The 24,950-nt window shown below is 41.7% G+C and overlaps 1 protein-coding gene across 2 annotated transcripts in view; it reads left to right on the plus strand.

Annotated features, from left to right (window-relative positions):
• The window catches only part of PACRG (PARK2 co-regulated), a 531,307-nt gene that overhangs the window by 280,124 nt on the left and 226,233 nt on the right, over nucleotides 1–24,950 (plus strand). For both annotated transcript variants that reach the window (XM_010836738.1, XM_010836739.1), the window contains exon 4: nucleotides 10,502–10,651. In XM_010836738.1, the coding sequence (XP_010835040.1) occupies nucleotides 10,502–10,651 (150 nt within the window). The remainder of the gene's footprint in view (nucleotides 1–10,501; nucleotides 10,652–24,950) is intronic.

A 24,950-nucleotide genomic window follows, 5' to 3' on the forward strand; every position in this document is an offset into this window, starting at 1 on the left:
TCATGTCCGACTCTGTGCGACCCCATAGACGGCAGCCCACCAGGCTCCCTTGTCCCTGGGATTCTCCAGCACTGGAGTGGGTTGCCATTTCCTTCTCCAATGCATGAAAGTGAAAAGTGAAAGGGAAGTCGCTCAGTCGTGTCCGACTGAGCAAACTGATGCTCCCAAATGGGAATTCCTGGCTATTGAGGGCCGTGGAATCTGGAATCCCCCATTTTCTGAGGGAGCTTCAGTAGGTGGTACTAAAGACCATGTTCCTCTGTGGTCTCTGGAGATTGGCGTGGCACTGGAGAATGTGGACCTGGCTTCTGGGTTCTAGTGCTGGCTCCACCGTTTTGTACAGACTGGTCCATCTGGTTCAGGAGATTAGTTTTCATCTCCAGGACAAGGGAACTGATGCAGCCCCCTAAATAGTTGTTGTGGTCACTAGTGGAAGTTGCATAGAAAGGCCCAGGTAACATGATAAGCAGGCTCTTCCTGAGTGACGTGTCGTGTTGAGCATGCGTCGTCATGGCCAGGTGGGGCTGTGAAGTCCAGCTACCTGGAGGATGGTACTCACTGCCCTTCCTCTCTGTCCGTTTCTCTCACACTTAGTCTGTCAGTTGGCTCACTGCCTTTAATTCTCCATTAAAGGGCATCGTGATGTAAAACCCGGTGTCCCTCTGTGTGAAGTCCTACAACGTAAATAATGTGGGAGTGGATGCAAGGTGATTGTAGTCTCAGGCAGAGGTTAGATATTCTCAGAAGCATTTAAATAGTTACCTGCTCACTTGCCAGAAGAAAAATTCCTTCCAGACCCATGAGGGCGAATAAAAACCAGGTCTATCCCTACATGAATAGAGAAGAAGACTCAGAATGACCCAAAATAAAAATGATGAGAATGGAGATTATAGCTGTCCATGCCAGAAGGTCACAATAGAATGAAGGAAAGAGCTAAAAATAGCCTCACTTCATTTCAAACTGCATCTACTGCATGTGGCAGTCCCTTCCCATTCTCGAACACACACACACTGTCGCTCCTCCTGCGCAGGGGAGAGCAAGGACTCTGAAGTCAGACTCCCCGGTCAGCACTCTGACTCTGCCACATACATACCAGCTGTCAGACAAGTTCACCACTTGGAGGCTGAATTTATAAAACTGATTAGTTTAGTGATTGAGAAAGTACATTTTAAGCTCTTAGCAGAGGCTGTCGTATGTGATAAACATTAGGGTTGTCCTTATCATCACCATCAGCATCATTCTCTACTGGACTGTGGCGACAGATTTTGGGTACACAGGATAAAACCTCACATCGTTATCTTCATCTTTCCACAGGAGAGCTGAGCTTTAGTCAGGGAACCGCACTACTGCAGAGTGTTGCTTGTTTTTTATGTTTTTGTATTTTATTTTTTCAAAAAATGCCAGGAAACCCACCTGCATCAGGATGATTTGTTCACCAAGAACAAACACTTAAGCTCAGGTCCCAACAGGTGTCTAGTCTGATTGCTCAAAGTCCGTGCTAGAGCCTGTGTTTGCTGAGCAGCTCTGAACATCTCTCCTGAGCAGGCTTCAAGTCTGGGGCTGTTATCCATCAGGATTTGGTGGGATGCTAAGAAGTGGAGTCTAACCACAATAAGCACAGGCTTTGGGCTCATGCAAACCAGACCCCAGCTGGCCATTAACTAGCTATGTGGTTTTGATAAATTAATTATTTCACTTTTCCCAGGGGTTTGGGAAAAAAGGCTTCCCAAGCATTTGGTAAGGATTCACAGATCATACAGGTTGGAGGTTTAGCACAGTGCCAAATCAAGTTGGTAATAATAGTAAAGTATTATTTTTACCTCCTTGGTGTTCCTCCATGGCATGTCTCTACAGACTTCCTAACTCTGGGTCATCAAAAAATTAATAGATTTGGATTTTGTAACTTTCATCCAAGTTACAATCAAAATGTTGGATGGAAATTGGACTTGATCAAGTATTCCAGTAGAGACAATGCAGGTTGATACTAAACCATCAGAGCATGTTGCTTAAATTCAGTTATTCACAACATAAGGAAAAAAGAAAGTGCTTAATTCTTCGACCATTTCTGTATCTTGCCTTCAAGAGAATTCTTGCCAGATGCCCTGCAATATAGTCTTCTATAATCTCTTTTGTGAATGAACTTGTTAGAACACATGAGATAAGCTTGGCCTGACATTCCAGAGAGCTCACACTGGCTCCTAGTAACCACGATGTATTCCTGGAAGCTCTCAGATCACTTGCTTAAATAGTAATAATTAGTCCTAGAATTGTACCAGATATTGATGTCAAGCTTAAAGTGAAGTCACTCAGTCGTGTCCGACTCTTTGCGACCCCATGGACTGTAGCCTACCAGGCTCCTCTATCCATCAGATTCTCCAGGCAAGAGTACTGGAGTACTGGCTGCCATTTCCTTCTCCAGGGGATCTTCCTAACCCAGGGATCAAACGTGGGTCTCTTGCATTGCAGACAGACACTTTACCGTCTGAGCCACCAGGGAAGCATTTCTTCTTTGAGGAGGACAAGGCAGCTCCTTTGTGGAAAGTAGTGTATTTCCTTATCTTCTGTTTTGTAGCACAGCTTGCAACTTTCTCGTTTTGTGAATAGCCCGAGTGCACTCTACCTGTCTTCACAGACTGCTACTTCTGTTATCTTAAAGCTAGTTCAGACTTAGACACCTTTTCTCAACCAAAGGAAGAAACATAACCCTAATTCTTAGCAGCAATGCCTGCTTGTCACAGCAGACTGTCACTTGGTTTTACTCTAAGAATGGTCCCAAGACCGGCCAACTCCTTCATCTGGTTGTCATTCCACCTGTCACCCATTCCTTCAAGCTGCACTGAGTCGGCAGTATGGGACAGGGGAGCAGGCCACTCCAAAGAAACAGATCCTCCTCTGCTTTTTAACAAAGGACAGTGCTGATAAGTTTATCTCAAATACTGTTAGAGACTTCAGACAAATACTGTGTGAGAGCAAACAGGCCCAGGCTTGCTTGCAGGAGGATTAGAGAACAGTCTTGAATGACATTGTTCTTCAGGTTCCTCTGGGTCTAGAAAGCTGTGAGTACTAAATAGGTCATGCTACTGACTGTAATGTGGAGACCACCTTGGTAACTGGTGGTCTCATTTATTTCAGCAAATTATATCAATTGTGTATCTATCTTTAAAACTAAGTGTTTAGTGGAAAGAAAGGCCAAACACTGTCACCAAATACTGAGTTGTATTCTATGGTCCTGAAAAGTGAAAAAAATCAAACTGTCACTCAGTCGTGTCTGACTTTAGGTGACCCCTCCAGGCTCCTCTGTCCATAGAATTCTCTAGGCAAGAATTACTGGAGTGGGTAGCCATTCCCTTCTCCAGGGGATCTTCTCAACCTAGGGATTGAACCTGGGTCTCTTACATTGCAGGTGGACTCTTTACCATCTGAGCCACCAGGAAAGAATATAATCTTATCTATCAAACAAGGGGAAAAGTTACCCATTTGTAATAACAAAGCTTTGATGGAAAATATGAATTTTGCATAAAATAATCCTTTCTATATGAGATTAGAGAAAAAAAATGATGCTTTTCTTATAACACTTATTGGAAAACAATGAATTTCAGAAAAATGGTAATGCTTTTAATAGACTTACTCCATAAAATAGCTAAGCTAATTCTCTGATGCTTTAATTGAGAACTCAGGCCACATGATATTTGCTTGTATAGCAGATGAGTTCTGTTTTGGAAAGAGAGTAATTTCTTTAATTTTAAAACCTAAATTTGGTTTGAAAGCATATTTTGAATTCATTATATTCTGAAAATTAAAAATGGATATGTTTACTGCTCCTTGACTAGCAAAATTTATATTCGTTTCAGTTTAATTCAACTAATATGATATTGGTCCCAGCAATGTAATTATTAATTAAATATTTCAAAATCAGGAAAAATAATACATAAAATACTTTAGGTTATCTATAATAGGAAAGTCATATAGACAGAAAGTAGATGAGAGCTTACCAGAGGCTCAAGGAGAAGTGAGTGGAGAGGGCTTTTTTTTTTTTTTTAAGAGGTATAGAGTTTCTGTTTCAGGTGATTAAAAATTTGGAAATAGTGGTGATAATTGTACAATATTGTGAAGATAACTAATGCCACTGAATTGTATACTTAAAAATAGTTAAATAACACTTTATATTATATATATATATATTCTACACAGTAAAATTAAAATACATTAAGATATCAAAATAAGAATGATTCAAACACTAGTAAACCTAACAAAGAGCTTCCCTTGTGGCTCAGCTGGTAAAGAATCCGCCTGCAATGCAGGAGACTCTGGTTCAATTCCTGGGTCGGGAAGATCCCCTGGAGAAGGGAAAGGCTACCTACTCCAGTATTCTGGCCTGGAGAATTCTATGGACTGTACAGTTCATGGGATCATAAAGAGTCAGACACGACTGAGCGACTTTCACTTTTACTTTCAAACCGAACAAAAGTACACGGAATCTACATGAAAAGTATTCTAAAGCTTTTCTGAGGAGATTAATGAAAGAAAAATAGGAACAGGTGAAGAAACACATGTTCCCGAATGGAAAGATGGCCATTTCTGGCTACGTGTTCTCTACATTTGTTGGAAATTTTTATCAAAGTGCCAAACATACTTTTTAACCATATCAAATTATTCTAAATTTCATCTCAAAATGTAGATGCCAACAAAAACCTACTGTATAGCATAGGGAACTCAACTCAACGTTATGTGCCATCCTGGATCTGGAGGGGGTTTTGGAGGAGAATGGATACATGTACAAGTATGGCTAAGTCCCTTCATTCAGTTCACCTGAAGCTACCACAACATTGTTAATCGGCTATACCTCAATACAAAATATTTTTGGCATTAAAAAAACCCCACAATTTTTAAAAAAGAACAATCAAGAAAATATTGAGAAAGAACAAGGAGACAGGGCTAGAGTTCTGCTACATTAAAACATAAATTATGATCATGAAGAATAATATTTTAGGTAAGTATGCAAATTATGTTAATTTAAAAAAAAAAGTAGTGTAAAAAAGAGTATTTTTAAATGCAATAAAGTCCAGTGTCTACATATGCCCATAGACAAGATAGGTCTCTATTGTCTGTATCTGAGCTTATAAATCCCCATATTTTACTGTGTTTACATTCTATTTTCAAAATAAGACCATGGTGAAAATACACTTTATAACCTTTTTACTCAACTGTATCTTATAAACATTTTCTCATTTTTCAAATATTTTCTATTACAGATGACTTTACTCAACTGTATCTTATAAACAGTTTCCTATTTTTCAAATATTTTCTACTACAGATGACTTTAATAAGTTTATAATGTTCCGTTTTACAGATATACTAGAATTTGCTTAGATCAGTATTTTGAAAACATTTAGTTTGCCTCTCATAATAATTAATAGTATCGATAACATGCTTTCCTATAACTCTTCTGCACGGCTTCATCCTTCCTTCAATTAAATGCCCAGAAGTGAAAGTGCCGGGTCGAGTGCCCATGCATATTGCTGTAGCAAGTTTGTAATGGTTTTCAATACGGTGTTAGGAGAGGCCTCTTTCTCCAGGCCTACTTCCACCCTGAGTATTAAATTTCCAAAGCCTTTTTGTTAATATGATACTCAAAATTATAGAGAAGTGTTTCCGTTCATTTGATTATCAATGAAGTTGAAAGTTTTATAATAATAATTGTTCTCTTGTGTTTATTAATTTGTATATTATCTATTCATATTATTTGCCCGTTTTTTAAATTAACAAGTTCAATCTTTTCTTGGTTTGTGATAGCTATTTGTATATCAAGGATATTAACATTTATACCATATGTCAAAAGATTTTTTAGAATTTGTTGTCTGCTTTTGCATTTTGTGTGGTGTATCCAATTTTAAAAGAAATAGAAATATTTCTATCTGATCTGCAGTAGTGAATCATATCTAATAGTAGAAAATGTTCTCACCTTGCAAAAAAGTCATAGCAATAATGGGTTTTATGCTTGAGAAAATCATACATGTAACTTATAACCATCTAAGATGAATACATTTTACCACTTTGACTTTAAATTATTTTTCCCTTATTCTTCAACAATTTCTATATATCTAGAAGCTCTGTCTTGTTGATTATACTTGAAAGCAGTAAACGGTACAATAGAAATCCAATTTTCTGAATATAAAGGTTCTCCTGGTTGATCTATAATGTCAGTCGATTTCTCATGTTAGACCCTTTTCAAAACCTTAAATCTCGAGTTCAAAGTCCTCGCTTACATCTTGACAATTGCTTTCAGACCCATCAACACAAAAATAAACACATTTCTTCTCTTTCAAGCTACAGAATCATAGTCTCTTTATATCTGTTAACATACTTTTTCAAAAGAAAAGACCTTTGTTTCCAAAGAAACCTTTTTTTTTTTTTAATTTAATTCTATTGGGACAGTAAGAACAAAAAGACTTCCAATTTAATGGTATTTCTTAATTTTATGAGAATGAGGAAGAGAAATAGAGGAACTGACATGGGAATGGACAATATTAAAAAAAAAAAAAAGAAAATCTCTTGGGTGAAGTTAAGGGGCTTTATAGTGCATTCGCGTGTGTTCAGTTCCTCAGTCAATTCCGAATCTTTGTGACCCCGTGGACTGTAGCCCGCCAGGCTCCTCTGTCCATGGGATTCTCCAGGCAAAAACACTGGAGTGGATTGCTGTGCCCTCCCCCAAGGGATCTTCCTGACCTAGGAGTCAAACCCATGTCTGTGACGTCTCCTGCATTGGCAGGCAGATTCTTTACCACTGGAAGCTTCGTACCCTGGCTCTATTTCACAGCTCCTGCAGAAGTTTTAGAGCCATTACCTGGTCATTTAGGATGACTCACTGTTCCATTTTAGATGCCATTAAGAGTAACATTTCAGGCATTTTATTGTGAGTCATTATCAATTCACTGACAGTTATCACAATCATGTTAATTCAGTTGGGGTTGCAATGAGATAAAATATCTTTTCCTAATAGCTATTGTTACATATCCATGGTCAGAGAGATTACTAATTTATCCCCAAGTGATCAATTAGTTATATATATAGGGATAAACTTATATGTAATAAATGTAATAAAATATTTAGCTGAATGTGTCCATGAGTCCTTTTTAAGGAGCAGAGTGGGATAGAGGGATGAATAGAGAGAAAAGGCAGAAACCTGGGATTTTAGGCATCTGATTCTATTTGATTAGTAAGACAAGATGAGACCTAGGAATCTTGTAACTTGAGGGAAAGTACTACAGCCTCACTCTCCTTTTGTGTACAGCTACATATACTCACATACTTCTTCCCACCATCCCTTGATGATCCCAAGAAAAACATATACACAATGATAAAAACCATTTGGAAGACTATTTCTTTGCTATCTTGGGCTTTGTTCCCACATTGCTAACTAGAACTTTATCCCTATGGGCTGGAGTAGACCTTATGAAAGAAGTCCTTTATCCAAAAGGAGGGAATCTACATGCCTTTCCCTCTCCTTCACGGAAGTACATCTACTCATCCCTTAGGTCTTCACCTGTGTCCAGGAGCCTTCCCTACTGTCTAGACTGAGCTGAAAGCCCATTTTGATTTGCTGTTTCAATACCATATCCTTCTTATGAAATCTCAGTATACTTGCAGGATTTGTCCAGTATCTCCTTACTTACTGTATTACCAGCTCAAACGGGCTGAGTACTCTGCCTTGATCACTTCTGTATCTCTAATTCCAAAAATAATGACTGGTACATAATGCATTCTCAATAAATATTTCATGAGTGAGGATTAAGTAAACTAATATATATAAAGTACACTCAGTTTAATTACTGGTATATAGAGGTATCCAATACCTGTTAATTACTAGTATATGAACAGAGATCTGTACCGTACTGAACCCTAGACATGTTGAACTTCATTAGGAAACTTTCTGAAGCAATATCCACTGCCCATAATATTCAGAATGATGTTTCTGAGGGCTCCCAGTTCTCTTCTGTAAAACGAAGCTGAGTTAGTCGGTAGGGATCCATGACCTCTGGCTTCCTAAATAGACAAAGCAACTTTTCACTTGGATAAGACAGAAAAAAAGGATCCCACTACTACGGGACACTCTTCCTGACCTCCCTCTCCAACTTCCCGTGGTTCTCTGAGGTGCCACTCTTGAGTGTCTCATTATTACAGCTTTTAGGCTAAATTATAGCATTCTATTTTTGGTTGTTTTTCAAAAGATATGGTATGGTCTGCAGTGTGTCTAAGTGCTGTAATGATGAGCCATCATGCAACCAAATTCCATAGTTATATTTAACTTGGTTCTCTGAGTTAAAAGTCAAGCCATCCCTATTCATTGCATTCGTGTTTACTTTCAAACCAAACAAGAATGTAGTCTGAACTGGATCACGGGTTGTGAGGCTGCCCTGCGGTGGTTTCAGACCTCAACCCCCATTTTATTGTTAGAGGGGATGAGGCTGACCACAGTTTATTCTAAAAAACTTCCTAGTGATTTCATAGGGAATAACTGTGAAACCAGTATAAGTGATACCTTATATTCTTGGATTTTTAATAGAGAATTTAATTTGGTTCCAACTTACCCTAAGAGGCACCTTTGTGCCTAACCAGTTTATACCAGTACTTTATTATTATTTTTTAGGATATGGTGTGGGGGAGACTCTGAAGTCTTTGAACAGGTGGCAAGATCATCGATTATGCACTGAGAAGGTTAATTCAGCAGCAGTGTGAAAAGACAGGTTGAGGGAGTGGAGAAAGACAGAAAGAAGGCAGGGAGGTTAGGAGGGCATGGCGGTGCTCCAGTGGAGGAGTTCCCAGGGCCAGAACCAGAAGAGGTGGTGAGGATGGAGCCCCAGGACCGGATGAGTGAAGGGGAGGGTGGGAGGAGGACACAGATTCAAGAGCCACCTCAAAAAGAAAGTAATAATAAGATGACTTCGTAACACGAAGGATGCAAAGGATGAGAAAGAGATCTTGGCCCTGAGCAGCTAGGAACCTGGCTGTATCAACATGGGGTAAATAAGAAAAAGATAAAGTTTGAGGGGGGGAAGCTTATCTTTGGAACAAACTGGATCTGAGGGGCTAGCAAGACACAGGCTCCTGGAAATGTGAGCTGAAGTTCGGGAATGAGGTGAGGACTGCCTCACAGGTGCCTTGACCATGGTGGTGTTCTTTTGGATAGCCTAGTTCCTTTTATCCCTCCATAAACGATACATACTTTTTAAGGTCATAGTCAATCTTCTCTTTAGAAAGTAGAATATTGCAAATAAGAGCCTCTAACTTTGTGCTGAAGTAGTCTCAGGCATGACCGTTTTATCATTCACCATCTTTGACCTTCTATAATGCGTGCTAAGTCACTTCAGACTGACTCATTGCAACCCTATGGCCTATAGTCCACCAGGCTCCTCCGTCCGTGGGATTCTTCAGGCAAAAATACTGGAGTGAGTTTCCATTTCCCTCTCCAGGGGAATCTTCCCAAGTCAGGGATCAAGCCCATGTCTCTCGCGTCGCTTACACTGGCAAGCAGATTCTTTACCACTAACATCACCTGGGAAGCCCACCTTCTCTAATAAATGCTTTATATAGCTTTTCTATTTAAATCATGGAATTTTTAGCCATTTAAGAAAGTAAATAATAAGTTCTTATAGTTAAGAAAACTGGGACCAAGAAAGTATGGGGGAGCTGGTCAGGTTTACACAGCCAGTTATCTGCAGCCTGGTCCCTGGCCCTCTGCACTCCGCACTGGAGCAGGTTTCCAGACTGTGCAACGTGGGGGACGCCAGACATCTCACTGTCTCCTGTCCTGTCTCCACAGTACAGCTTGTACTGTGCCTTCAGAATTGTTCTTGTACTGTGCCTTTAAATTGTTCATTTGTATTCCTTTGGTCTCTTAAATCCTCCTAAAGTTCTGAACATTAAAAAAAAAAAAAAATCCCTTTCACTCCCTACTCTCTTGAGAGTCTAAATACTGTCCCTTCTACCGACAGTATTCTCGATTTTTGTAACCAGTCTATAGTTTCTACTCAAACACAGTGTACCCAGTCCCTTCTTCCCCCTCAAGTGTTGTTTGTTTTTTTTTTTTCATGGCTGTGGTTTAAGCATAGCATGGACTGCTAGCTGAAAGGGACTGTTGCATAAAAATTGATCCCCTGTCCACCTTCATGGGGTCCCTTAACTCTGGTGATATGAACTCATCTTTTATCTTTCATGCTACCCAGCCATCACCAGCCTCTTCTCTGAAGGACAACGAGTTGCTTTCTTAGGACTGATGAGGAATCAGTGCAAGTTGGGAGAAGAGATATTAATAATACACAAACGAGATCCTGTTTCTTGCATTAAGAGCTATAAACATCTTTCCAAGCTGTAATTGTCAAGGCTCATCCCGTTGGCGATCCCCAGTAGAGTACAGTGTAATTAAATGGCCTACAGAACTGCTTCAGCCTAACACTGTAGAAATTAATGCTCTTTCTGGCTTGTTTCTTTTCCTACTGGATAGATGCCTTGAACCTACGGAACCGGCAGGTCATCTGCGTCACTCTCAAAGTCCTACAGCATCTGGTTGTGTCAGCTGAGATGGTGGGGGAAGCGTTGGTGCCCTACTACCGGCAAATCCTTCCCATCCTGAACATCTTTAAGAATAAGAATGGTGAGTTACCCCAGGAGTCATAATGTCTTTTAAGCACTAAAAATGGGGGAGTGCTTTGAAGTAGAGTTAATTAGCAACACATTTAGGATTTATTATTGCATATAAACCAAGATCCACTTAGAGATCTAAACAGCATAACCCCTACCCCTTCTTCTCCTACTCCCTAGGGAAATAGTCAAATCAACAATTTCATTTATTACTCTTCACACGTACAGCTTACTTAGCACAGAAGCACTGAAGCAGTTCTGTAATCTTACAATAATAAAATTGTAAAGTTTTTAACTGTCTTTGAATATATTGGTAGGTTCTGAGTTTGTCCTTTCTCTTGACAGTAATTCTGCCTTTAGGTATTTTCTCTTAAAGTTACTTTTTATTAACTGCTGCTGCTGCTGCTAAGTCACTTCAGTTGTGTCCGACTCTGTGCGATCCCGTAGGTGGCAGCCCACCAGGCTCCCCTGTCTCCAGGATTCTCCAGGCAATAACACTGGAGTGGGTTGCCATTTCCTTCTCCAATGCATGAAATTGAAAAGGGAAAGTGAAGTCACTCAGTCGTATCCGACTCTTTGCAACCCCATGGACTGTAGCCTACCAGGCTCCTCTGTCCATGAGATTTTCCAGGCAAGAGTACTGGAGTGGGCTGCCATTTATTAATTGATTTAGGATGAATTTTAAAAACAATATTATTAAAATCTGGCACAGGTTGTTTGGAGAGTTTTAATACGTTCTCCTATTTCTTAAAAAAAAATAGAAAAACAGATAATCTTACTGTTACTTAGTTACTTAGCTGATGGTAAGTACTGATTTAAAAAATATATGCTGATGCATTTATTAAAAAAAATATCATTCGGTACACTTTGGAAAGCACTGGTGCACTCAAGTGAATCTGCTTCACCCAAACAAAGGTATGAGCAAGTCATGCTGACCTCCTGGGAGGCAGCGAATGTACGTCTGTTCATTGACAATGTGATTTTCTTTTTGTACCTGTTGAAACGATGTGAATCTAATTTCTTTCATGTTGCTAACTTTGAAGTCTCGTATTTCTCATATGCACGGTGTAAGTCAACATTTGAAGTTAATTTCTGACAGCCCTGTAAATAAGTTAGTAATTTAGTGGAACAGTGGATGAAAACTTTGCAATATAATCTGCTTATTGTATAGAAAGGAAAAAAAAATCAAACCAAAAACTGCACATATGACAGTTTCCATCACAAACAAGTCCTTTGTTTGGAATCATTATTTTTCATATAATTCCTAAATTACTGTTAAAAGTCTCCTTATATAAGGCAGACTATTCAGGGAATCATGGGTTCATCAGAGTCTGTAGCTATCTTTCAGTAGCAGGACCTACTTGTATGTTGAATATTAAGCATGTTTAGTAAAAACAACTTCAGCTAGGGTTATAGGAACTTAAGAATGCTCATAATGGGATGAATTGATACACACTGCAAAATATTTAAGAACTATAGAGTTAATGTAGACATTTAGATGAGATGGTTACTCTTTCAGGAAAGTAAAAGTTGAGTGTTAGTAATTCAACCTTTTATGATCTAAACTGAAAGTTTTAGTTACAGCATTTCTACTTTGTGAAACTTGCTTAAGTATTCTTGATTCATAATTCATACTTTTACTGTCTAACAGCATCAAATAAGAGATAGAGATAAGTCAGAAATGCTAAAGTCAGAGATGAAAGAAGCATGGAATACCCACTCCCAGAAATCTAAATTATAGTCAACACTTCTGAGTTGTGTGATTCGCAAATGTTTCCTCAGTAACCCTCACAGGAGCCTGTGATATGTGGACCATTACTGTCTCCAGTTTTTCACTGTGACTCTTCTCCTGCGTAAGCGCTTCCTTCTGTGCTTGGCGGTCGTGAGAAGGGAGCACCAGAGTCTTTTCCACCTTGCTGGAGTGGGAGTAGGGGCTGCCCCCACATGAGCTAATGTCCGCCTGGTCCTCGGACCTGGAGCTGGAATCTAAGCATCATCTGTGTCTTTGTATAAAAGAAGAGAAACAGTGATATTCAAAAGGTGATTAGAATCTCCTCGTCCTCAAGGAACCCTGTAAAGAGTAAGTACAGCTGCCAGGAAGACAGATAAATCTCCTGGGAGCCCTAGACTGTTCAAACCAGTTGGCTCCCGTGTCTGCCTCGTTATATTGATACTATCAATACTTATTTAATTCTTTAACTTATAAATGTTCATATGCTTCACAAAAGAAGTGATTGGGTTTAGGAATATACCCCTATTTCGATTTTATCAAAATGGAGATTTTATCGTTTCTATCACAGCCTTAATTGGTCCTACACACAGCTAATTATTTTGGAACGTTTCTAAATGGAGGCACCAGGAATTTGACATTCAGCTATTTTTCTGGTTAATATCTTTCTGACATTTGAGGGGGAAAAATATTAGCTTCAGCTTCATTTTCTACTTATCTTAGAAACCTGTCAGTACGATGCTGGAATGCAGTTTGCTGTATTTCCGGAGGGTCCTATTACCAAATCGGAGCATTCTGGCTCTAAAACGGAAAACTATTCTTTAAAGTGGCTATTTCCACAGCTCCAATCCTGCCAGTAGAAGCTCATCACAGGATCCCCAATTATAACAGTATTTTCAGCCTAAAAACAATTTAGCTTTGATAGCATTTTAATAAATGTTGCTTCATGATTATATTTTATTCATATCCACAGAACCACATATACATTTTTATTTAAGCAGATGTCTTTCATGACAGATATATTTACCTAAAAATAGATTAGAAATTTGCAGCATTACGATTAGGAAAAAAATTTTCATTCTTAATTTCCGTGTTTCTGCGAGCGATTTCATTTTCTGTTTCCTTTTTCCCTACTTGCGCATAATCGATGTCTTGGTCAATTCATATTCAAAGATATATTTCTTTCCAGTTCTATAGCAAAATGTTTTTGAGACTGAGACCCAGTATAAATGACTGAAAGAAGGCACGAAAGGGGCTGTTCCTTCAAATACAGTGACCTTGTCCTTCTGCTGGTGTCCTTTCAAAGCACAAGCTTTAGCATAATTCGACTGCCTGCTCTTTTCTTGCAATTTCTGTCCTGTTTTCATGTCAGCTGGACCTTGTGTGAAATGGTCAGAGGGGCCGAGCAGTTTGCCAGTGCACCGCCGGGCCAGCGGTCTCCCCAGGGGACCAGTGGGGATAAGCAGAACCTGGAGGAGCGGGTGGCGCTGTTAGCACCAGCCTGCGTCCCCAGCCCCACAAGATCAGGCCTGCTCTAGGACATAGAGTGGCTGGAATTTCTGTTTATGAATAACACACTTTCAAGGGTTTGTAATTAGACTGTGCTTAAAAAAAAAATGCAGCAGACAAGTGGGTGAACTGCAGAGTGGGATAAAGAGTAACATTTGAGAGCACAAGAGATGTGACCTTGGGCAGATCGTGTAACTTCTCTGAACTTAAACTTCTTCATCTGCACACAATACTTTGATAACGTCTTTTCTGTGAGGTTGGCATGACAAATTGAGATCGTGGCCACCCCTTCATGTGGGGCCTGGCCTTGACTGAGGATTAAACGGGAGAGTCATTACCATCTCACAACATTATGTGTGTGTGCTCGGTCGCTCAGTCCTTTCCGACTCCCTGTGACTCCATGGACCGTAGCCTGCCAGGCTCCTCTGTCCATGGGATTTTTCAGGCAAGAATAGTTGAGTGGGTTGCCACTTCCTACTCCAGGGGATCTTCCCGACCCAAAGATCGAACCTGCGTCTCTTTTGTCTCCTGCGTGGACAGGCAGATTGATCAGTAGTGCCACCTGGGAAGCCCCAGACAACATTACACACACATACAATGTTATACACATATATGATATTGTAAACCAGTGTAGTGACACTGTATAAATTAGTACAACGCACAGGAGTAGGTGACTTAATGTATTATATCCCCTGGTGGTGGCTCGTCCCCTGTCCTTCTGTGGGCCTGTGCGTGAGGCATGACCCCTCATGCCCGGCTCAGCTGCACGTGTGTTTCACAGGACTCATCCTGCCTCTGATTGCCAACACCAGGTGGGGGCCAAATAAATTAAGGACTCTGTGACTCACTCAGCGATAACTGGTTCTCTAATCCGTCCCTCCCTGGATAACTCGAATATGTGTCGGATGTTTGGGGGTAGGTCCTTATTTTTAAAAGAGAAGCCAAGTGTGACAAGCCAGGGGTGACTGGATCAGGGTCCTCTTTGGAAGATGCAAACTAGCATCTAAGCTTGAACTTGTTTTCTTTAATTCTGAGTAATGAATCGTGGACATCTAAGATAGGCTGTCTTTCCAGTGACTGCTGTGGAGCAAAAGAGAGATAAGGGTTTCTATGACAGCAATCTCTTCTACCTTTGTTCTTTCACAAACATTATTAAAGGTTTCAGAAAATGGAGATGGTGGGAATGCTCAATTTACAGCTTTCAGAGATGTAGCTACAAAATTAACAATGCAGTGTATTGCATTTGAGAAACATGAGCCAATAAATGGCATTAAAACATTTACAGTTAAAATATGGGGCTCTGCCAGCAGAGTAGGGTTTTCCAACCACCCTACTTTTCGGAGGCAATCCTTACTTGGGTACTTTTTTTTCTAATTTTGCCAGTAGTCCTGAAATAGCTTCTAGTGGAAACAGTTCGGAGATTCCATATATCAACAGCTCTAATAATACATTAATGTCATGTCACAGAATATGCAGAAGTAAAAGAAATAATGAGATAACATGCGCCCATGTGTGTGAACATCAAACAGTCTTAGATTTATCTATGAGTACTTCCGAAAATGTATGTTGTAGCCTATAGAAGTCCATGAAAAGAGATTTAAACTTTTCAACTCAAATTCAGACACATTAAATAACACAGGAAATAAAGCATTGAATTGAATTTTGGGGATTTTGAAAAGTTTGTACCAGATCTTTCACCCTGATATTTAACTAGTTTCTGAACAATAGAAACAACTGTTTTCCACTAATAGTCTATTTAATCAGCTGCTAATGAGAACCTAAGAATTCCCAGTCAACCTGTTTCAGAGTCTCCTCATGTATTTCTGTGAGTTCTATGGGACCTATTCTTATGGTCCTTTAAAATGCTGATGGACTGTTGAGAGCTGATTGTTTACAAAAAATTTCTTTACTTCTTACGTCTTACAATTGACTTGCATAAAGTTTATTTCACAGAGCTTTTAATTTTGAATTAAGAGTCCCCCCGCCCCACGGAACTCTATACAAATTTTAGCACGATTTAGAAATTTGCTTCATGTTTTCTTCAGCGTCGTTGTGTTTATGAGACTCGAAAGCCTTTTAATGTCTTAAGTTTACAGAGCAAACTATTATTAATAGAATACTACTCCACAATTCCTGAAAGGTGGATTTGGAATGATCAGGTATCTATGTAAACTCTCCTGAACTCTTCTTCCACTCAGACATAACTAGCTGGTCTGAAAAGAATCAAGGCATCTAAGAGATGCCAGATCCACGTAACTGCCCTTTGATCTATGCCCCTCTCCAAATTTACTAAACTACACTTTATCAGACCATTAGTTTCATGGCCAAACTGTGTTGAACTTTCTTTTTTCTGTGCAGAGTGTGGCACACCGAGAAGAATCAGTTGCTTAATATGGGGTTGTGTGAAATGTATTCACTGACCTAGTCTGTATGACCATTACTTGTTTATCCAGTCCTATCCTAAACAGCCCCACTACTTCATGAGATGTTGTTGTTCAGTCACTGAGTCGTGTCCTACTCTTTGCCACCCCATGGACTGCAGCGCGCCAGGCTTCCCTGTCCATCACTGTCTCCCGGAGTTTGCTCAAACTTATGTCCATTGAGTCAGTGATGCCATCCAATCATCTCATCCTCTGTCACATCCTTCTCCTCCTGCCCTCGGTCTTTCCCAGCATCAGGGTCTTTTCCAATGATTCAGCTCTTTGCATCAGGTGGCCAAAGTATTGGAGCTTCAGCGTCAGCATCAGTCCTTCCAATGAATATTAAGTGTTGATTTCCTTTAGGATGGACTAGTTTGATCTCCTTGCTGTCCAAGGAACTCTCAAGAGTCTTCTTCAGCACCACTTCATAAGCTAGCTTGTCCTATTTCCAAAGAGAAAATCACTCCCTATAGTAAGTGAAATATATGCCAGATATTACTATCTGGTTTATATCTCTCATCTGAATCACACAGGATAATGTCTAGTCCCTTTTCCAAATGACAGGCCAGCAAACATCATATAAAACTTTCCTACCACTTCAATCTTCACTTCTCCAAGTTCAATGTCCTTTCTTCCAAGAATTCTTCACAAAATCTTCTAGAGCCCTGACAATCTTGTAGGATGGTGATGGTGGAGACACGCATCTGTGAACACTGATGGTTCTGCAATGATCCAAGAGAGCAGTCCCATGGGACAGAAGGTCCCAGGAAAAGAGGCTTCTGTGACCTCACTTGATGCCCCTGTACATAGTCAGTCCATAAAAGTCCATCTTACCACCTTGAACTCTTACCATTATGCTAGGGGGCAGGCACGTACTTTCAGCTGCCTCCACCTGCTCTTCCCTGTAGACTGCCATGGTTGTCTCTGCCCAGAATAAACATTCTTCTCACTGTCTCTATATCTTGAAACACATGACCTGCTAGGATGATGACCAAGGGGATCAGAATCTGCTTCTGAAGGCTGTGCAGGCTGTGTAGGGCCACTGTAATGAATTACCACAAACTGAGCAGCTTAAATAACCAGAAAGTACTGTGTCAGTTCTGGAGGCCAGAAGTCCACACCCAAGGTGTCAGCAGAGTCACGCCCTCCAGGTTTTGGTGGTGGTGGTGGTTGTTGTTCAGTTGCTCAGTCATGTCTGACTCTTTGCGACCCTAAGGACTGCAGCATGCCAGGCCTCCCTGTCCATCACCAACTCCCGGAGCTTGGTCAAACTCACGTCCATCGAGTCGATGATGCCATCCAGTCATCTCATCCTCTGGCATCCCCCTCTCCTCCTGTCTTCAATCTTTTCCAGCATCAGGGTCTTTTCCAATGAGTCAGTTCTTCACATCAGGTGGCCAAAGTATTGGAGTTTCAGCTTCAGCATCAGTCCTTCCAATGAATATTTCCTTTAGGATGGACTGGTTGGATCTCCTTGCAGTCCAAGGGACTCTCAGTCTTTGGGAAGAATCTGTTCTCTGCCTCTCTCTTCGATTCTGGTGGGTCCAGCTGTCTTTGGGGTTCCTTGGCTTGTAGAGGCATCACTTCAGTGGCTGCCTCCATCTCCACATGACGTTTCCCCCGTGTGTCTGGCTCTGAGTCTCATCTCCACTTCTTATAAAAACACCTGTCCTTGTCAGGCTTGGACTAGGGGCCCACCCTATTCCCATATGACTTCATCTTCACTTTACTAATTACACTGGCAATGACCTGATTTCCAGATAAGGCCAACTTCAGAGGTTCCAGTAAGGGCTTGAATTTGGGAGGGAGGTTCTTCAACTTAGACCAGGTAACTCTTTCCCAGAGTGTGTGGCGGTACAGCCCCGTCCTTGATGAGTAAAGCTGAAGGTTTTGCATGCCTTCCATTCATTCCATCACATCGCCATCACTGAACCGGACCTAGCTGCTTAAAGCCTGATGAGAACTCCCTCTTTTATCAATGAGGAAAAGCTCTCTTCCTTTTCCTTTCATCAGTAAGTGAGTTTTTAGTTAAGAAAGGAACGAGATCTAGGTACATTTGGAGTAGAGGAGATGGCAGGAAATTGATTTTTTTTTTCCCCTCTTTGGTAATGCTGCAAACTAACAAAGACAGTCAGCAAATGCCTTCACACTGGGTGCTTCCTGGGATGTCCCAGGCTCCCAAGGGCACTGCCACCACCCTCTGTGCAGAGGACCCCAGGCCTCCACTCTAGGTCGCAGACTGCATCATCTGCGCCTGTCCCTGCCCATCCAGCTGGGTGAGAGGGTCAGACCACTCTGCCTGAATGTGGTTTGGATCAGTAAATAGGGATTCAGCTTGTGAACCAGGACAAGTGGGACACTCTGTGGAAAAGCAAGCGGCGGGGAGTGTGTAAGAGTGGAGACGCGGCGTCATGTTTCTGGGGCGGGCACCCTGGCTCAGGGCTTGTGAGCCTGGACTGGTCGCAGAACTGCTCTGTGCCTTAATCTCCTTAGGGTGAAAAGCGAGTTATTGGGAAGATGACAAACAGCTTAGTGACCTGCAGAGAACCATGGGCGATGATTTCGTAGAAGTGTGGGCAGCATGAGGGTAATGAGGGTGGATGATGAAACGTGAGTGAAATTGCTTTGCAGATTACCAGGTGTTAACCTGTAGTCTATCGCCTATCTCGCAAGATGGACAAAGTTATACATAGGTAGTTTTGTGTTCCCTCAAAGAAAGTGAAATTAAATCTATTAGAATTAATATAAGATTTTAGTGAGGTGATTAGATGAAAAATAAATATTCAAGAATCAATATATATTTTTTAATATGCCAGTAGTCAAAAATGCAATACAAAATTTGTCTTCTAGATGCTAATAGTTCCTGCTTGCAGAGATATTCCATCAGAGATAAACTTTTACTGTCCAGCTCTCCCTCCCCCAGAAGATAGTTCTCATTCCTCCTTTGGACCCCTCAGTTCACTTCAGAAGCAGGCAGAAGTATTTAATCAAAGGGCTTTGCCTTGGGAAACCAGAGATCCATCAGGAACTGCTTGCCCCGATGGAGCCTCTTTCCAAGACAGACACTGCTTTCAGTGTCTAAATAGCTTTTGTGTTTGTAGTTTCTCTGTATGAATGTTAACAACGCTTAGTCTCCAGGTTTCATCCTGCATTTGCTCCATCATTCTAGTTCCACCACTGCTCCCACCATGTAAGTTCACCTAAAGGGATCAGACTGTCAGAAGAACTCTGAACTGCAGACAAATTCAGCACCCAGGCACATCTTTATAGTCCTGGATCAAAGGCAAGTTTACTGGATCAAGAACAATGTGCATTTTTAGTTAATCATAAAAAAATCAATTTCCATTCATCACTTCTAAACTGAAGTGGAGGATGAGATGGTTGGATGGCGTCATGGATTCAATGGACACGATTTTGTGCAAATTCTGGGAGATGGTGATACACAGGGAAGCCTGGTGTGCTGCAGTCCATGGGGTCGCCAAGACTCAGACACAACTTTGCGACTGAACAACAAAAGAGGGCCGCAGGTTGTGCGGAAAGAAAGGCTTGACGGGGGGCTGGAACTGAGGGGCCACCCGTGCCCCACTGCCTGCTCACTCGAATGGGCCCCGTGGCCCACACCCTGGTCCTTGACCTCAAGAGACCCAGCCTCAGCCCAGGCTGAAGACTCCGAGGAGACAGCCCGGCCTCCCAGGAGCCTTCCGGGATCCCGCTCTGACATGGAGAACAGCGTCCTCCTCTGTAGGTCTTCCTGACCTCTCTCAGGCCGGCTGGATTCTATTTCCTGGCCTGCCCAGAGGCAGGGAGACAGCGGGGACAACCGGCCACTTGTTAACCTGTCGGCTGAGCTCTGTTTGCAGTGTGTGTTGTAGCCACCGGGCCCCCTCTGAGTACTCCACAGAGACCTACGGACTGAGGGATCTGATGCCAGCTGGTTCCCAGTCCTTAGCCCCACACTGATCACTGGCACCTTCCTGAGCAGGAGATTCCACCAGTTCAGCTACGGCCTTTGAGATATGCCTCCAGATATCTGTGTAATATGCTTGAATGTATACAAAAACTCACAATGGATCCCCGGTGAGCAAGATGCAAATACTAACCCAAGAAGGGGAAAAAAAAGGGTTCTTTTCTGTTTATGCAACAGAAGGTTTTACTTAATCGGACCAAGAAAGCATATAATGATTTTTAAAGCTTTAATTTAAGGAATCTCCTATATTCGGCCGGATCATACTTTGTACTTTTTAAGTCACTTAAATATCACCTGTTCTGGATTTGCGGATAATTAAGGTCTCATTCTCGTTTTCCTTTATATGAAAATCTTTCAGGAGAGCCAAAGAATGGCTTTTTAGGGGTCTCTATGTGGGCACTGCAGAGAAAAATAAAAATGTCACCAGTGTAATTGTTGCACTGAATATTTGTTATTCATGACATAATTAAAAGGCAAATTTCAAAGCAGGTTGGAGACCAAAGAAAATTTTTTAAAGCCTCCTTCAGTGGGAGAGCCTTGCCCTGACACTGCATAAAACTCAGCAAGGCCCGTGTTATTCCACTCACTCAGAGGTTCCTCAGGCACTTTGAGTCACACGCGTAATTCCAGTGCTTCGAATCCCTTTTAATAGAACTGATCAAAACTGGAAACTTCCTCTACCTTCAAGTATTCTCCTCTCTCCCAGCTTGGGTTTGCTCTGGACTGGAAGCTGGCAGTGGGAAACGGCTTCGCCTCTGTTCCTCCGCCTTATGTTGCCGCCTCCCGAAGCCCCGGAACCCTGGCTCCCCAGGTCTCACCGCACAGGGTTGTCAGGGTCCGGGAGGCGGACCACGAGGACAGGGGGCCTCTTACTGACCGACGCCGCCCTGAGCCGGACCCCCACCCCGAACGCGGTTCTCATCCTGGGCACTCACCTCCAGTTTAGAGCTCTGGTCCCTCTGCCCTTCCGGAAACCGTCATCCAGGACGGAAAAGACCCCATAGCATCGCTCCCTCCCACTTGAAAAAGATGCTCCCTCACCCCAGCCCGGGTAATTCTGGGAGCCCAGCTCCCCCGGTCCTGCTTCTCGGGCTCCGTTCACTTCTCATCTTCATGTTGCCCACTGCTGGGAGCACACAGGGCCCTTCCTTCCAGGGGCGTGGGGCTGGCACGGAGCACAGCCACAGCCGCCTTCAAAGAAATCTCAGCCCTCTCGCCACACGCGGTCTCTCTTGAAAAGCCTGAACTGTCCAGTCGTGGGGCGGGTCCCCTGAAAGCCCTCGGTCCTGCCGCCGGTGAAGCGCTGGCCCCACGATGCCCAGCTCGACTCCGCGCCGCGCTGACTCCGGTTTACTCAAGCCAAACACGAACCTGTAGGAGGAATTTTCCGCCTAGTAGGAAATAAGCTTTCCATTTTTATCATCCTCTTCAAAAATATATATTTTTCACATTGACAGCAAGGGGAAATGTATATAGTCAGCATCAGCTTAACCATCAATGAAGGAGGAATTGAAAAATACAATAGACACATTTCCTTAGAAAAACTGAAAATATTATTGATATTTGTTTGCTTGCCTGCTTTCTGTATGAGGCTCTCATATACATCTTGGATTAATGTTCCAAGTAATAAAGAAAAAAGTAATGATGGCAGTGTTATTATGAGTACAGTTCTGATTGGATCCTTCCAAGATCAATTTACTTTTTTCCCCCCAAAACACAGTACTTTAATATCAGCTTTTTGTGAGCCTATTTATATCCATTTTGAGATGGCGGAAAACAAAAAATTGATGCTCCTTTCAGTGACTTTTAGATTTTGCAAAACTATTATAGCTCTGCCTCTACTTCCCCCAGATGAATCCCATATTTTTTTCTTAAAATTTATTTCTTGAGCCTTGAAGTTATCTTTATCACAAATGAAAAAACTAAGTGATACAATATTTAAATTTTAAAAGCAATAATATAATTGGGCCACACTAACAAGATTATTGCCCAGTAATTCTCCCACTATTTCAAGCTCTGTTTCTACCTCCAGTCTGGTTGAGTGTTTATACACATAAAGGTTTTGAGGAGTTTGTAGTTCTTCTAATGGAAATCACTGAATATTATCTATGTTTCTGTGTGAGTATATTGCTTTCTTATAAATACCGTAAGTAACCGTCTAACCAGGTGGTGAGATGTAGGTCTGTCTAGAAAATGTGTTATCCTTTCAAGTGAAGTCACTCAGTCGTGTCCAGCTCTTTGCGATCTCGTGGACTGTATCTTACCAGGCTCCTCCATCCATGGAATTTTCCAGGCAAGAGTACTGGAGTGGGGTGCCATTTTCTTCTCCAGGGAATCTTCCTGACCCAGGGATCGAACCCAGGTCTCCCACATTGCAGGCAGACGCTTTACCGTCTTTGCCACCAAGGAAGCCCAAAGACTGGAGTGGGTAGCCTATCCCTTCTCCAACAGCTCTTCCCAACCCAGGAATCGAACCAGGGTCTCCTGCACTGCAGGCGGATTTCTTTTCTTTTCTTTTTTTTTTTTACCAATTGAGCTGTCAGGGAAGCCCTTTCAAAGTTTCTTATAAACTGTGAATATAGAATAATGATATTCAAGGGAAGTAGTGCAATGTTTATATTTTTGTGATGACCAACCAAAATTTTTAAAAATTTCTGTTAGGGTTTTAGGCAACAATGTAATAAGGGGAAGGGTGTGATGACAAGCCTGTCAAAATCTGCTCACACGCTTCTTTTCTTAAACACCTGCCGAGCTGTCCATTGCTTGCTGTGGTACACTGGGCTTGCTTTCTCTTCCCTAAAGGCTGGTCTCAGTACCTCCAGGAAGACAAATGCAACAGACTTAACACCAAGAGCCACTGAGAGCAGTGTGTTTTTTACCAGTTATTTGGAAGATGCCAAAGAGAGGACCACACAGTACATTATTCACTGATTCATTGAATAAAAAGTTGAGTGTTTACCGTGGGCCAGCACAGCAAATCCTCCTCTGTTGTTGCTGTTTTTCAGTCCCTAAGTCGTGTCCGTCTGTTAAGCTGCAGCACACCAGACTTCTCTGTCCTCCAGTGTCTCCCAGAGTTTGCTCTAATCCATGTCTATTGAGTTGGTGATGCTCTCTAACCATGTCATCCTCTGCCGCCCCCCTCTCCTATAAATCCTTGAAAGGTTGAAAGTGTGCTGTCTTGCAGCCATTTCCCATTTACCAAATGCATCAGACACCTTTGCAGCCTTGCCCTGTGTCCGAGCCAAGACACGCCTCTGCAGGAGACCTGAGCAGTGAAGGAGGTGTCCACCCTCAGAAGAAAGCAAACTGGAGCTTTCTTATGACCATACAACACCCCCCAACCTCTTCTATACTCTTTGGTAATTGACCCTGAGATCAGGGCACACATTTGGGACAGGAAAAATCCTAGATTTGATGGGAGACTTGTTGAGACTCTTCAGTGGAAAGAAGCGTGCTGCTTAGACTTAATGCATTTTCTGAGCAAATGAAATAGTGAGCTATATAAGAAAGATACAGATTTACCACTATGACCATTAACTTCTTGTAGAAGAATGGGGGAATCTGCCTCCTCAGCCTGGTTCCACTTTTCCATTCCTGGGGAGATTATGAGGAGACGCTCCTTAAGTGAGCAACCTTCACATATTGTGATTTAGTTTGTTTTGATTTCCAGCTTTATTGAGATGTCATTGACACATAGTATAAGTTTAATTGCAAACCATAATGATTTGATATATGTATATATTGTGAAATAATTACCACGTGAAGGTGAGTTAGCACCTGTCACCTTACATCATTACAAATTTGTTTTCCTTGTGATGAGAACTTCTAAGATCTATGATGGTGTTAGCAACTTTCAAATATGTAAGACAGTGTTGTAACTGGAGTCACTAAATATTGTTAATCAGCTGTCTCTTAGAATTTCTAGGACCAAAGTTTGCTGCATCTTTGTTAAGTGCTCCTTTATACATAATTCCTGCTAAATCTTTGCCGGGAGCTACTTTATGATATGTGTATTGTGTTTATAAACTCATCCAAAAAGCATCTGAGGCAATTAGACCAGAAACTATTAACCAAGTAGATTTGAGAGTCCATCCAAATGCATAGGACATAGACCATGGGGGACAATGCTTCATCTAGAGCATTCTCCAATGTCAGGAACACTTCATAGATCTAGACTTATTCTAATCTAATTGGCCTAGAGACTCAAACAGCAATAAACTAGAAGACCTAGGGTCTTTTTAAATGTCTGGGTATAGTCACTAAAATATAAATTCCATGAGGACAAGAACTTTAATCCCTTTGTCATTGCCTTATCATCAGTTCCTGGGAGTTCTTAACTCAATAAATATTTGCTAAATAGATGGATGAGTAGATAGATGGATAGGGTATTCATTTACTCTTGCCACCATAACAAACTGCCACAAATTTAACTGCATACACAATCAGTTCAGTTCAGTTCAGATACACAGTCATGTCCAACTCTTTGTGACCCCATGGACTGCAGCACGCCAGGCTTCCCTGTCCATCACCAACTCCCGCAGCTTGCTCAAACTCATGTCTATCGAGTCGGTGACACCATCCAACCATCTCAACCTGTGTCATCCCCTTCTCCTCCCACCTTCAATCTTTCCCAGCATCAGGATCTTTACCAGTGAGTCTGTTCTTCACATCAAGTGGCCAAAGTATC

The sequence above is a fragment of the Bison bison genome, unplaced genomic scaffold (assembly GCF_000754665.1).
Source record: "Bison bison bison isolate TAMUID 2011002044 unplaced genomic scaffold, Bison_UMD1.0 scf7180017864065, whole genome shotgun sequence".
In the NCBI taxonomy this organism is placed as follows: domain Eukaryota; kingdom Metazoa; phylum Chordata; class Mammalia; order Artiodactyla; family Bovidae; genus Bison; species Bison bison.